General features: G+C 37.0%; 1 protein-coding gene across 1 annotated transcript in view; it reads right to left on the minus strand.

Moving 5' to 3' along the window:
- LOC128996352 (G2/mitotic-specific cyclin-B2-like) overlaps positions 1 to 14,721 on the minus strand; it is a 33,271-nt gene that overhangs the window by 5,584 nt on the left and 12,966 nt on the right. The window contains exons 4-5 of the mRNA XM_054421624.1: positions 5,848 to 6,006; positions 4,228 to 4,467 (exon numbers count right to left, since the gene is read on the minus strand). Of these exons, the coding sequence (XP_054277599.1) occupies positions 4,228 to 4,467; positions 5,848 to 6,006 (399 nt within the window). The remainder of the gene's footprint in view (positions 1 to 4,227; positions 4,468 to 5,847; positions 6,007 to 14,721) is intronic.

The raw sequence follows: 14,721 nt of genomic DNA on the forward strand, positions 1-14,721 counted from the left end.
ACTATCGCGGCAAAATCGTGAATATTTCCTGAGGCCGTGAGAACAATCATCATTGGCTTTCGCGGTTACGTAAACGGAAGACGACGATCGCGGCAAAATCATAAAAATTCCCGACTTTGAAATCAAATTTAAGACTAAATCCCGAAAGACCATTTTAAAATTCAATACTAATTCCCGACTTTCCCGACTACTAGACACCCTGTGTGATGTTACGTAAACAATAGATTTAATATTTCCAAAAAAAAAGTCCGAATGGAAACAATAGAAAGGCAACACAATAGAAGGGTGGGAGGGGTTGGGCAATGACCTCGAAAGGAGCGCGGGTAGGGAGTCAAGTAGGACCGGAGGGGGAAGGGGTGGGTAAGACCTTGAAGCTATATAGACTTGCACTACACTTCCCTAAACCTAAAGGACTGGCCGGCGAGTGGTATTCCAATCACAGGACAAGATACGTTGTTTTTTGGGTATTCATTGCCCGGTTTGACTTTGGATTGTCTTATTGTGTAAAAACTTTGAATAATAAAAAATAAAGTTAGAACTAACCATGATTATTTAGCATTGATTGTGTACATATTAAATGATTAAACGATAGGGACCATGGAGATATACAAACTTTTGTCTGATTTAAATTTCATCATCAAAATACAATATTGCACAATCGTGATATTTTAGGTCATTGCCCTTTATTATGCATCCCTCCGGTATTGCTGTTTCAGAAGAGAAGCACGTTGATAAATTATAAATTGATATTACCGTAGTTAAAAAGAATTATTTTATAAACCTATAAAACAAAATCATAAAATCTTACATAAAGATAACAATAACAGAAATTGTAAAAAGGGTATAAAGATAACAACGTCATTATTCTTTCTCTTTGTTCTTCTTTTTTTGGGTTTCCCTTCATCATGCATTCAACAAGTTGCCATGGTTACTAATCCCATGTCGTTATCAGCTTTTGTGACATAGCGCACAGCAGGGGGTAAAACTTGACGAAAATCGGTTAATTTTTACCTATTATTTAATTACCAATGAATGTACTTGGTATTTGGTACTGTATTAATAATCGGTCAAAATGGACGATTTTTGTCAAATTTTACACAAAATTTATTGAAATTTCAAGGTGAATATTAATAAAACAATTATTACCAAATATTTGTATTCATTTAAAAGATTGATTTGTGGTATTGGGTTCCCCACTGAGTGCAGCCGAGCGTCACTAATGAGGGTCGAACCTTCTTGGGGAAGAACAATAGACGGCTTATCAGACCTGACCCTCCCCAGTGGTCTGGAGAAAGCTTGTAAACAAACTATTGCACAAGCGTGACTTGACATTAGGCTGCTTCAACTCTAATTTTGTCAAATGAACTGTGATGTTTCAAAATCAAAAACAATAATTTGGGACTATACTGCATAAAAATAATGGACGGCAATTGTTGAACATACAATCCATTTTAAACAAACTAAGATTATACGATTCAAATACAATTATAAAAATTATCTTGGTATTTTACTTGGGGTAATGAAGTTATGTAGGCTAGTGTAATTCTCGGTTCATCAAGGTTCTACTGAATTATGTTTGGCAGTGAATAAGTGTAGAATGAAATTTATAAATTCAGGGATAACACACACCTTTTACACAGTTATAAAGCCTAATTGCCCAAAATCGTGAGCTAGAGCCCAGCTTAGTGCATTAGTGATGTTTTCTTAACTTGGCAAACCCGCAAAATGCCACTTAAGGCCAGTAATCCGTTCCAAAAACGTAAGGAAATACAATGTGAAAATAAACCTGAGATTGAACTCCTTGTCTTGTGAGAACCAGGAAACAACATAAAACATAACCTCAAGTAAACAAGCCCAAACGTTTGACATCAGTCCTGCTGAGCTAAGGTGTTGTGTGAAGATTTCGGCTGCTAGTGTACTTAATTCAAGCAACCAACTTTTGAAAATAAATGTTGTGAATTGTGATTTTCAAGAGAGAGAAAACTGTGGACTTGGCTAATTTGAAATTCTATAGTTCAAAATCGTCATTTAAGTTGATTTACACAGCTTTACATTGTTTTATAGGTTAAAAATACATATGCAGCTTATTATTAACCGCGCCGAACTATCCGAATCCGAAAATATCTGAATCCGAACCTCCCAATATCCGATCCGATCCGAACCGAGCCTCAACTATCCGATCCGAAATGAAATTTCACTATCCGCACACCTCTAGTCAAAACCAGAAATTTCGAATCTGAAAACCAAAACCGAAACTTTAAAAAATCGAATCCTGAATCTCAAAACCCTAACGCGAAACCTTTTTACTTAGCTGGTTACAAAGGTTAAGGTTACAGAAAAAATGCAGGTAGGCCTAATAATAACATTTCAAATTAAATCAAAACTAGAGATGTGTCGCTGCAGCTGGAACTACATTTATCCACCGTTCCGAGAGTGGAACTCGTTCCACCGTTCCAAGCGGAACCACAATCCAACTTTTTCAGCTGCAGCTCGGTGGAACCACGGTGGAACGATTTGAATGTAGTTCCGCACAAACAGCTGCAGCCTTTTTGTAAATTTTTAAAGATAAGTTCCGGAGTAACTGGATTTGTAAAACACATAGTTACAACAAAACAGCTGCAGCTGGTTTATTTATACTCTCACTAAACATTAAGTTCTAGATGGTTCTAGCCTGTGCAGCTGATGCGTTAGTCTATTGTAAACAAAGGTTTGATTAGCGGATATGGTTGACATGCCTTAAAAGAAATTATTCATTTTCTGTTTTTCATTTTTTCAGGCAGGAATTTAAAGTACATAAGTCCCAGTTAAGTCGTGCTCATAATATATACAAATTTAATTATCTCTTCCTCAGTAATCAGTACCGTAATAATTGTTTGTGTTTAATTTAATTAAGGATTTTTTTGCTATTTAGAATTTTATATTAAGAGTTAGTGTAAGTTAAGTGGTGTTTGAATAATATTATTTTAACAATAAAAAAATGTATAATATGAATAAATGCATAATATGAAGAACCTCTAAAATAATTTATACCGGCCTTGTCACGTATTATTTTTAGACCCTAGATAGAAAAACTAAAATAATTAATTACTTGTACAACATTTCCAAAACACGATATTGATTTCTTTACAGCCGCTATTTTGCATTATTTAAAACAATAATATTGTAACTCAAGAACAGCTTAAACTAATCCGTCTCAAATTATGGCAATAAACTGAGATTTTATTCATCCGCCCTTTTGCCTCGTTCCACTACCACTACAGCCATAGCTCCGCTGCAGCGGGAAAACCCGCTGCAGAAACCAGCTGCAGCTGGAACTGCTTTTGGAACGAGTTCCACGGCGACCTTGGAACTAGCTGCAGCTGTTTCGCCCAAGTAACTGCTTGGCACATCTCTAATCAAAACTGAAAAAGGTTGACTCATGACACTGACATAATAACATAAATATGTGACTGACATATAAACTAAACACATACCAACATATTTTTTTCTGAAATTAAAATAAATTAAACTCCTGACACCAACATAAACATGAATATTAGACTAATTAGAACATTTAGAGGCTAATATATATTGTTATGAAACTGAGTTGTTGTCTAAGTTCAGAATACAATTTACTGTATTTGCTCTATTGCTATCAGCTAGTGTGGAAACAGTGGTAAAAATTATAATAATGATGCAAAAAATGTCAGTAGATTCAAGAATAAAACTGCCAAAATCTTCAATTTTGAAACTTTTGAATCTCAAAACTCGGTGATCGAATCTCGAAACCGAAACTATTCCAAAGTTTTGATGGTTGAGATTCGGTTTTGACACATCACTAATATTTTATATTAAATTAAAACTGAAAGAAGAAAATAAATCATACTCAATAATTTCTTTATCTGGCCAGGGGGTAAAATTCCGGGGTCAAAATTCCACAGGTAGAAATCCGGGCAAGTTGCCTAAACGCTAGTTATATGGACAGCGGGTAAAATTCTGGTTTTTATTGCTAATCTAATTTAATTTATCATGCTCTGTCTATTTTCATTAGACTTCCAAATCCGCAGGGGTAAAATTCTGTCCGCGAACAAACTTTAGAGTGCTCAGGTTACTACGTCATAGTGACGTCAGCTTTGCCCAGGGGATAAAATTCTGGCGACCCTAATGATAAAATAAGGAATGTTCCTGACTACTATTTCAAAGAAATGGAAAACCATTTCCTCACCTATAGTATGCATTTGCACTTACAAAGGCTGCTTTGCTGTATCGTCGTAGGAATTGCAGTGACAGAGGTCGTCCAAAGGCAAAATCCAGTTTTCCACAGATGCCTTTCTCCATCATGAGGATTTCTTCCTTGGTGAACGAGTTGTCAGTGATGTATACAAAGTCGGAGATGTCTGGTGAGTAAGTCTCCTCGTACTTGCAAGCCACAAGCATTGCAGACACCCCGACCAGCTGCAGGTGCTCCTTGTCTATGGAACTCACTTTCTGCAACATCAAGTAGGATGGAGATATGGTTGCAAACCTAATTTAATCATTCTTGCCACCAAGACTGATATGTGAATATGATAGGTTAAGTACAATTTCCCTAAGCTTACACTGTGAAAATTAGATATCAGAGGTGTATAAACAAACAATAGGTCACACAACACTGAAAGAAAAGGAATTCATATGCAGCATCTAGGAGTTTTCAGGATTTTTTTTTTGTGAGGATAGCAGACTTAACTGAATGGGTCCAATCTGGCTCAAGAAACACATCACATTACACTATACACAAAGCATTAGAATATTTGAATGTTTCATTTCACAGTCACTTACTGAATTTTTGTTTCAGTATGAGTATAAGAGATGGTTTTCTTCTGCCCAGGACTGAATATTCTAACGTTTTGTGTAGGCCTTACCTATAGTGTAAAGTGTTGCGTTTCTTGTGCCAGTTTGGACTATTTCCCAAGCCTGCTATCTTCAAAAATAAATCTTAAAAAACCTAGGCCCTTGGGCTCTATGGTGCATTCCATGAGTTAGTTGGTTAGTTCATATAATTCTTTTTCCCGAGCTACTGTGATAATCTTTTAAATATTTAAACACAAAAAAATATTTTACTGCTTGTTTAAAATCATACACCACTACACCAGTCTTTATTTATAGGCTAGGTAACTAAGTCACTAAATTAATTCCTTGCGAAGTGTGATTGTTGAACCAATTTTATTTATTTTCTGGAAACCCTTTATTTAAATAGATTGTTTGATGTCATTCATGCTGGAGGCCTAGTCGTGTTTTTGAACAAGTTTTCAAAACAGTTAAAACAGTGTTCAGTTATCAAAACACTAAGCCACAAGTTATCTTTAGAAAGTAAATCGTATAAAAAATTAAACACCGCTTTAAGTTGTACCACTACGGAAGTAACTTTTAGTGCGTTGTCAAATTTGTTTTCTTTTGAGTTCAAAGCTGAAGATCCAATGCAAATATTTCTATTCCTAACTTAACCCTCAGACCTAATAAACGCTACAGTAGTGATTCATATTTTAGTTTCACAAAGCAAGTCAGGATTAGGTCAGGTAAGGAAGAGTACAGTAATGGCAAACATTTTGCACCACGGCCTCACTGGCTCACCAGCAGAGGGGGAGCAGTATACTTCCTCCTGTTTTATGTTGTGTTTAACTTTTGTCAACAACTCAAAAAGTGGATTTTTGGTAAGCCTATCAATAGTGGAATTGTAACGGCCAAAACACATGTATCAAGTTTCACCTCATGTTTCCCTACATGTTATGGATTATCTGATGATTTACATATTTTAGTTATTACTTGTAACTAAACGCAATCCTAGAGCTATAAAAATGGGACTAGCTCATAACACAAAGTGAGATTTACCTGCAGGAACATGTCAGTGATGGCGACGCTCAGATGTAGAGTTTCAGGAAACAAATGATACTGTTGTTGTACCTCTACCAGCCAATCTACCAGTGTAGCTCTCATCCTGGGAGTCACCAGGCGTCCTGCCAAGTAGTTCTCAGTGATTGCACACTTGGCCTACAGACATAGTCATCATCTCAGACAAACAGCTTTTAAACAAATAATATATACTAGGTGAAACCCGTCGAAATCGACGGTCACTGTCAACGCTTACGCTAATTATTCATCTACGGAAAGTTAGGTGTAGTGGAATATACTTGAAGTGAAGTTGGCTTTTACTCTTGAACTGTTAGGGACCTCCTCGTTTATATGGTTGTGCGGCTTCATTGGCAACAAATAATTCAATTTAAATAACAATGCGGCATTTGGAAAAAGCAATAAATACTGTAAATTGGCTGTTACGTAAATATTGACGTTTACATGTATTGTTAAACAACGTATCTTATAAAGGATGATGTGATCTAGTTTAAAAGGAATATGACCTTTCTGTCATGACAGTAGCTGCTTAAATAGTATTTACTCTTTGTGCCTTTTTTACAGCAAAAATGTTGTGTTATTTTAAATCATGTTATAAACCCAGTGAGCCACGGTCCGTAATATAGACCACTTCAAATAATTTGTCAAGATAGGTACCATTTTAGGCCAGGTTTCTGTGTTTGGATGTTATTACACACGATATTGTATTACACAATCGAAGATTTTTCCAATGATTGAAAACATGTATAACAATAATCTCGTGAACCTATGATGATCTGTAGAATAATATGATAAAATATAGGCAAAATTGGGGGAAAATGCAGACAACAACCCGTACAGCAGATATAAGATAGTTCAATAAGAAATTATTGTAAGAGTTCTGTGAGTTCTGTGAAGGAATTTCCACTGATTTCGTAATGGAATGTTATATTGCAAAACATGACATGATACAGAAGAAAATAAATTTTAAAATAAAAAAATAGCATTGCAAATACTTCTTTTGGACAATTTAGTAACTCCCAATAAATGTGAGTTGTTTAAAACACAATTGAAATATCAACAGCTGTTTCATTAATAAGTATTATCCACTTGGCCAAAATGTAAACAAATTTGTCGAGGTATCTTTAAAGGCTTCTGGGGCAGAGCCCTAAGGGAATTTACTTCGTGTTTCTTTTGATAACTCATCTACAGACCAAGGCCTTTCTTTGGAGACCTCTACCAAGTTTCTACGTCCAGCCGTTCTCTCAAATTAGTGGAGACAAAGTTTCCAATTAAATATTTAGATTACCCCATGTTAATGTTATGGGAGAAAACCCAACTTTGATGGAAGATCCTGCCCAAACTAATAAAGATTTCAAAAAACCAAAAACACTTTGCAAAACTACAAATCAGGGCCATTTTTTTTACACTTTAATTATCAAAATCGGTCCAAAAATGTGGGAGGAGTTCTGTTTACAAAAATCGGCTTAGCGTATTATATATATAGATATATATATATATATATATATTTTGAGTCATTGTCAAAGTCAAATCATTTATTTTCACACAACGTTTTACAGATCCAGCATAGCTGGGAAACAGGTGAAATGGTCAAGGACAATTAAAATACATAAAACTATAATAACTATACAATAAGCTAAGAAATCAAATATATACATAATTTAAAAAATCATTAACTTTGTAATACCCTTTATTAAGCAGCAATTTGGTAACTTATTTTTTTATTTTTCAAGAGATTCTAATGATTTAATATTATCAGGCAGTTTATTATACAGTTTTTTCCCTAGATATTGTGGAAGGGTTTCAAGTGAGGTAAGTCTATGAATGGGCAGTTGTAAATCATTTCGATGTCTAGTTAAATAATTATGGTTACTAGAGGTCGTCCAGTGGTCGAAACTCGACCAAAAATATTTAATGTACAGACTTCTTTATTTTCATTCCACACTTTGAATAGAACATGTGATTGGAGTTTCTTCCATTTGTTTTGATTTTCTGTTTATATTTCGTTGTTATTTCGTCACCAGCATGGCAACTCATAATATCCATGTTGAATTTTTCAAAATTTTAAATTCATTTTTTGTGCTTATTTTTGAGCCTATTTTAATTTATAAAGGGATTCTGCACACCTACAGGAAAATAGCTTTCTAACAGTATGCGTAGATTTTCCCTACGATGCACACGAGCTAAGAAAAAAAGGTTTTAAAGAAACATGCTTGCCTATTAATATATAGATAGATAGATGGTTTTCATTCATAAATGATTCAAGATTTTTTATCAAGATTAATGTTTGCAGGATATAAACTGACGGAAGTGTTAATATTTTCAATTCTCTAAATAATAATTTACAGGATCGCCTAGGTTTTGAAAATGGCATAATTCTAAGGATCTTTTTTTGAATTTAGAAAATGGTTTCGGCATTTGAGCAGCTGCCCTAGAACTCTATTCCATACAACATGTTTGACACAAACAAAGCATAATAAACAATCATCCTTGTCCTGAGGTCAGTAACATGCTGCAGGACAGATATCTGAAAACAGACTGTATTAAGTTTATTCGCTAGGACTGATGTGTATTTATCCCAATTTAAAGTGTTTTGTACCTGAATGCCTAAAGATTTTGTAGATGACGTTTCATTAATAATACCTCCCTGAAAATTAATATTTAATTCGATAGTTTCTCTGTCATGAGTAGTTTTGAACCTAATAATTTGAGTTTTAGAACAATTTAGACTCAGCCCATTTGCTGTGAACCATTTGTTTAAATCTTCAAAAGTTTGGTTTATCAAATTTTGTAAATTGTTGGGGCTGTTGATTTTAATATAGCTGTTGTGTCATCTGCGTATAGAACAAGCTTTGAGTTTATGTTAAAAGGCAGGTTGTTAATATAGATTAAAAACAACAAGGGTCCCAATATAGATCCCTGAGGTACACCACAATAGATCATTTTCCATTTTGAAAAGTTATTGATGTTATCTTTAAAAATAATAGTTCTTTGAAAGCGGTTTGTAAGATAGAATTTCAACAACTTCAAAGCAATTGGAGAAAAAATGTAAAATTTAAGCTAAGAAAATAAAATTTTATGTACAAAACAGACAAAGGCTTTTGACAAGTCACAAAACACTCCAGCAATATTCTGAGACTTATCAATGCTGCAACCAACCTCCCACAAGAAGTCAGACAGAGCCTGAGTTAGGCTGCGTTTACATTGGAGGCACGCTTGGGCAAGTAAAATGGTGGCGCACGCTTGGCCAAGCTTGCCCTTTGAAACAAAATTGTAGCAGATTACTGGAAACCGGTGGTGACTTGACCAGTGGTGGTTACAGTGCTCGCCACTAGCAAGCGCACGCTGGGACAAGCTTGCGCTTCTCAAATCACGAAACAAAAATATTTGTTTCTACAAGCAAGCGTGCCTCAGTTTGTTGTGGTTCACCGACACAGTAGCATCGGTTGTGTCTGTTGGTAAAGTGTTTATAGTTGTTCAGCATGGATACGGAGGTGTTGATTGATGCTGTTCGTGCAAGAAGACCAATTATATAGGATAAATTAGTTTCAGGCTACAACCAGGGGTTCCCATTGCCTAATTAATGATTGTAATCCAAGTATTTTTCCACCAGATTTTAGTGATTAATTTGATTTCTTGAACAGTGGAAAATAACACAGTTATAATTTGTTTTTATTCACAACATAATGTAATAACACACCCCCTGGTTTTAATCATAAAGAAAAATAATTTAAATTACTTTATGACTTGTAATGCAATTAACTGTCAAAATTAAATTGTTTTCTCCTAAACTTAATTGCCTTCATTATGTACTACAATATACCCTACCAATAAGGTAAATAATTCATTAACAATAATGGTAGCACAAGTGTAAATATATTTGATTAAATTACGCAAGTCGTAGGCTTATTTGAATTGTTAGCAATAACTACTACAATAATACTGTACATATAATGCTTTTCAATATTTGGTGTTATTCTCTCTAAAATGTAGTAACATGTTTCTGGCATCATTCTAAAATATTCATAAAACTTATCTGGCTGTTGCAGAAGATCAACAAAAATCCGGGCATACTCCCTTCCTTCTTCTTGATCCATAAAAAAATCATTTACCCATTCCCCCCTTACTCCTTCAGAGTCTAATAATAAAAACTTTAAAACTCCATTCTCTAGCACAATATCCTCATCGTCTGACATGTCAATTTTGACTGTACTGTCCTGCTGAGACTAGTGGCACTTGCGCTTGGTTGCTCGTAGTATAACCACAACTTCGGACACGGCACGCTTGCGCAAGCGTGCGCTACCATTTTACTTGCCCAAGCGTGCTTCCAATGTAAACGCAGCCTTATATTACGTCCTGATCTAAAGCCACATTGTTCTTTTAAAATTTTTTTATTACTTTCAAGGAAAAAATAAATTTGCTCAGTAATAATTTTTTCAAAAACTTTTATCCAAAAACAATATTCCTGGAGCCGCCCCTGGTTAATCAAAGGGAGGTGGTAAAGCACTCTTCCAGGAAATGTAGGCCTACAGCTTTCTAAACTCTTTAGTTTATTCTTTAAACTATGTACTGTTTTCTTTATCCCTCTGATATTACTGGGGAGTATTTTTTTTAAATAATAGTATCTTATGTAGGATGGCTTTTTCATAGTTGTAGGGAATTTTTAATAAGACTGATTAATAACCCAAAATTGACTTAACTGGTTTTTTTGCAACAAAGATAAACATCAGGAACAAAAACATTCTAAATAACAATTGAAAGGCCATACAGTATGTTATATAAAATAAAATATGTAGTAGAAGTCATTATAGTTTCATATATGAACAGTCATAATTATTAGTAACGGAAGAGTTATTATGTTTTGCGGGGTGGCTGCACTGTGCACTGGGCCCTGAAGTGGGATGATTCGTCACGGCTCCTTCTTCTATGTCCACCAACGAACGTAAGTGGTTCTCTTGCTATATCGTCCACTTTTCTAGCGTAACGTTAGGTTACGACATTTTGGCGCAGTCGGTAATAAACCTTTTTATCATAGTTAGGGTAGTACGCGATAACAGTTGTTGTTTTAGTGCGTATTATAGTTGAGATGATTAAAAATGGCGAGTATTAGTGTTGGCAGGATTTCTGAATTTAATCCAAGTGAGGAGGACATTGTGCCCTATTTGTTGCGCCTGAAACATTTTTTCAAAGCGAACAATGTTAAGAAGGAGAACGAGGTGTCGGTTTTAATTACAGTTATTGGTCCCAGGGTTTAATCGGTCCTATCCGATTTATTATCACCGGTAGAGGTAGATTCTAAGACCTATGATGAACTTGCAGCGTTGTTGAAATTACATTATGCGCCCAAGAAGTTGGTTGTGGCGGAGCGATATGTATTCTACTCTCGTGTGCAAAAGCCGGGCGAAAGCATAGCGGAGTTTGTGGTTTCAATAAAACATTTAGCTAGTTCGTGCAAATTTGGTACCTTTTTGAAAGACGCTTTGAGGGAAAAAGTGATTTCCGGCATTTCTAATGAAACTATCCGGCAGAAATTGTTGTCGGAGGAATTGGACTTTGACGAAGCTTATGCGTCAGCGCTCAGGCTGGAACAGGCCGAATCGCAGTCAAGCCTATTTGTGCAACCTCGTGGGGACATTGCGAAAATCAATGTGAAAAGTCAAAATAGGCCTAAAACTTTCATGCATAGGAGTAGTGAAAATCAAAATTCTAGAAACTCTTGCTGGAGGTGTGGTTCTGCGGGTCATTGGCCTAGTGCGTGTGCGTTCGCCAGTTACAAGTGTCACGGTTGTCAGAGAGTAGGTCATCTCAAGAAAGTGTGTAAAGCCAAGAAATCTTCTAGTTTCCATGGTAAAAAGTCGACACCTAGGATGGGGGTCCATCAAGTGGAGGAAGAGGTAGGCCTAGGCCTAGAAGTTCCAATGGCAGAGATAGGTCTGTACAACCTTAAATCAGGATCAGACAACGGCTATAAGGTAGGCCTAGTGGCTAATGATGTATATTTAGAAATGATTCTAGATACAGGCAGTGCCTTGACTATATGTCCTTCTGAGATATTTTATGAAAAATTTTCTAACCTCAAACTTAGGCCAGCAAATGTGAAACTTACTACTTATTCAGGTCATGATGTACCTGTTCTGGGACAAGTGAATGTCAATGTTAAATATAATAATCAGCAGGCGAGTTTGCCTTTGACAGTAGTTAGTTTAGAAAGTAAGAGTCAGCCGATTCTGTTGGGGCGAAACTGGTTAGGCCAGTTGAGGTTAGATTGGCAAAATGTGTTTTCATGTAAAGCCACTGTGGATCACAGTTCTGATTTGGACATTGCTAAATTGAAGAGTAAATTTAAGTCAGTTTTTCAGCCTGGAACGGGCGAAATTAAGGGTGTTAAGGCTCATATTGTCTTAAAGGAGGGGACAGTCCCTAAGTTTTGTAAGGCGAGACCAGTGCCTTTTGCGTTAAGGGAGAAAGTTGAGAGTGAGTTGGACCGCATGGTTCAAGAGGATGTTGCGTACAGAGTTACTAATTCACAGTGGAGCACTCCACTTGTGGTTGTCCCTAAGCCTAATGGTGTTAGGCTTTGTGCCGATTATAAGATTACTCTTAATCAGTGTATTGAAATGGAACATTATCCGCTTCCACAGGCTCAAGATATTTTTGCAACTCTAGGCGGTTGCTCAGTTTTTAGCTGCCTTGATCTTTCAAATGCGTATCAGCAATTGGCGGTAGCGGATGAATCGCAACATCTGTTGACCCTAGCTACCCATAAGGGTCTGTATCGTTTAAAAAGGCTACCATATGGTTTGTCTTCAGCTCCTGCAATTTTTCAGTCAGCCATCGACCAAATTTTAACAGGTCTTCCAGGAACGGTGGCGTACTTAGATGACGTCTTAGTGGCGGCTCGCTCTAAGGAAGAGGGGCTTGCCCGTCTGGCGCAGGTGCTGCAACGCCTTGATGAGTTTGGTGTTCGAGTAAACCAACAAAAGTGTAAGTTTTTGCAATCTTCAATCGAGTATTTAGGACATGTGATTACTCGAGATGGTCTCCGTCCACAAGAAAGTTTGTTAACTGCGCTGCGTAAAGCGCCTGAGCCTAGTACTAAGGAAGAGTTACGAGCCTATATTGGTCTAATAAATTATTATCATGCATTTATACCTAACCTGTCTGCTAGAATAAGCTGTTTTTATGACTTATTACATAAGGATCATCCATGGGTGTGGTCGGAGGTGTGTTCTAAGACTTTTCAGGAGAGTAAATCATGGGTGTTGGACTCAAGTTTGTTAGTTCACTATGATGTTAAAAAGCCCATAGTTCTGACATGTGATGCGAGTCCCAGAGGGGTGGCTGCTGTTCTATCTCATCTTATCGATGGTCAGGAAAGGCCAATTGCCTTCGCATCGAAAACGCTAAGTTCCAGTGAACGGAATTATTCTCAGTTACATCGGGAGGCTCTGGCTTTGATCTTTGGAGTCAAAAAGTTTCATAAGTATATATATGGAAGACACTGTATTCTACAGACTGATCATCAGCCGTTGACGGCTATTTTTGGCTCTAAAAAGGGCGTTCCTAGTATGGCGGCAGCTAGGCTGCAGAGATGGGCCTTGATTCTATCAGCATATGATTTGGAGGTTAGGTACCGGAAGGGAGTGGATGTCCCTCACGCTGATGCGTTGTCTAGGTTACCCTTAGCAGAAGCGGAACCTATAGAGCTGGATGCTAATTTTGTTTCACATGTAGATATGTGTACAGAAGTGATGAACAATTTCTGTGTTGTCAAGGACATTGCACCTATTACTGCCTTGCATATAGGTAAAATGACGGATAAGGATCCGATTCTTTCGAAGGTCCGAGATTTTGTGATGTACGGCTGGACGAGCTCGGTTGAGCCAGAACTAGCTATTTTTCTAAGGAAGAAGGACGAGTTGTCCGTGGAACAAGGTTGTTTGCTGTGGGGTTCTCGTGTAGTGATTCCAAAGAAACTGTATTCATCTGTGCTTCAAATGTTGCATGATCAACACCCGGGAGTTACACGCATGAAGATGCTGGCGAGAAGTTATGTCTGGTGGCCAGGCATGGAGAAGTCGATTGAAGACGTGGTGGCCTCTTGTTCTGCGTGTCAGTTAACTAGGAATTCGATACCTAAAGTACCGTTGCAGCAATGGCCTACAACATCAACCCGATGGCAGAGGATACACATTGACTTTGCGGAGGATCCAGAGTCGAGACAGCAACTTTTAGTTTTGATTGACACATACTCTAAATGGTTAGAGGTATTTATCATGAGTTCCATGAATTCTTCCAAGGTTATTGAGAAACTCCGTACCTTGTTTTCATCGTATGGATTGCCTGTCGAACTGGTGTCGGACAACGGAAGATCTTTTACTAGTCAAGAGTTCAAAACCTTTTTGCATAACAACAATGTGAAGTTCACATTAACTCCCCCGTATCATGCGGCTTCAAATGGATCTGCGGAGAGAAGTGTTCAGGAGGTCAAGAAAAACCTTTTGCGTCAAGTGATTGAGGAACATCAGCGTTCTCAGCGTACCACTCTTCAAATGAAATTAGATAATTTCTTGTTTGCGTACCGCAACACTCCAAATACAGTTACTGGCTTAACCCCTGCAGAAATGTTCCTGTCTTGGAAGCCTCGTACTCAGTTGGTTATGTTAAAACCCAATCTCCAGTCATCCATTGATCAAAAACACAGGGAACAAAAAGATGCAGCTGATAGGCTTAGGGGAAGAAGCAGATTTTTCTCAGAAGGTCAGGCAGTCTATGTCAAAACTGTCCGAAATGAAAAGATATCTTGGGTTCCTGGCAAAATAATTCTAAAGAGAAGTCCGGTTACCTATCTGGTGA

This window comes from Macrosteles quadrilineatus, unplaced genomic scaffold (genome assembly GCF_028750875.1).
Source record: "Macrosteles quadrilineatus isolate MER2022 unplaced genomic scaffold, UCM_ALF_1.0 Scaffold_6__1_contigs__length_79288215, whole genome shotgun sequence".
NCBI lineage: Eukaryota > Metazoa > Arthropoda > Insecta > Hemiptera > Cicadellidae > Macrosteles > Macrosteles quadrilineatus.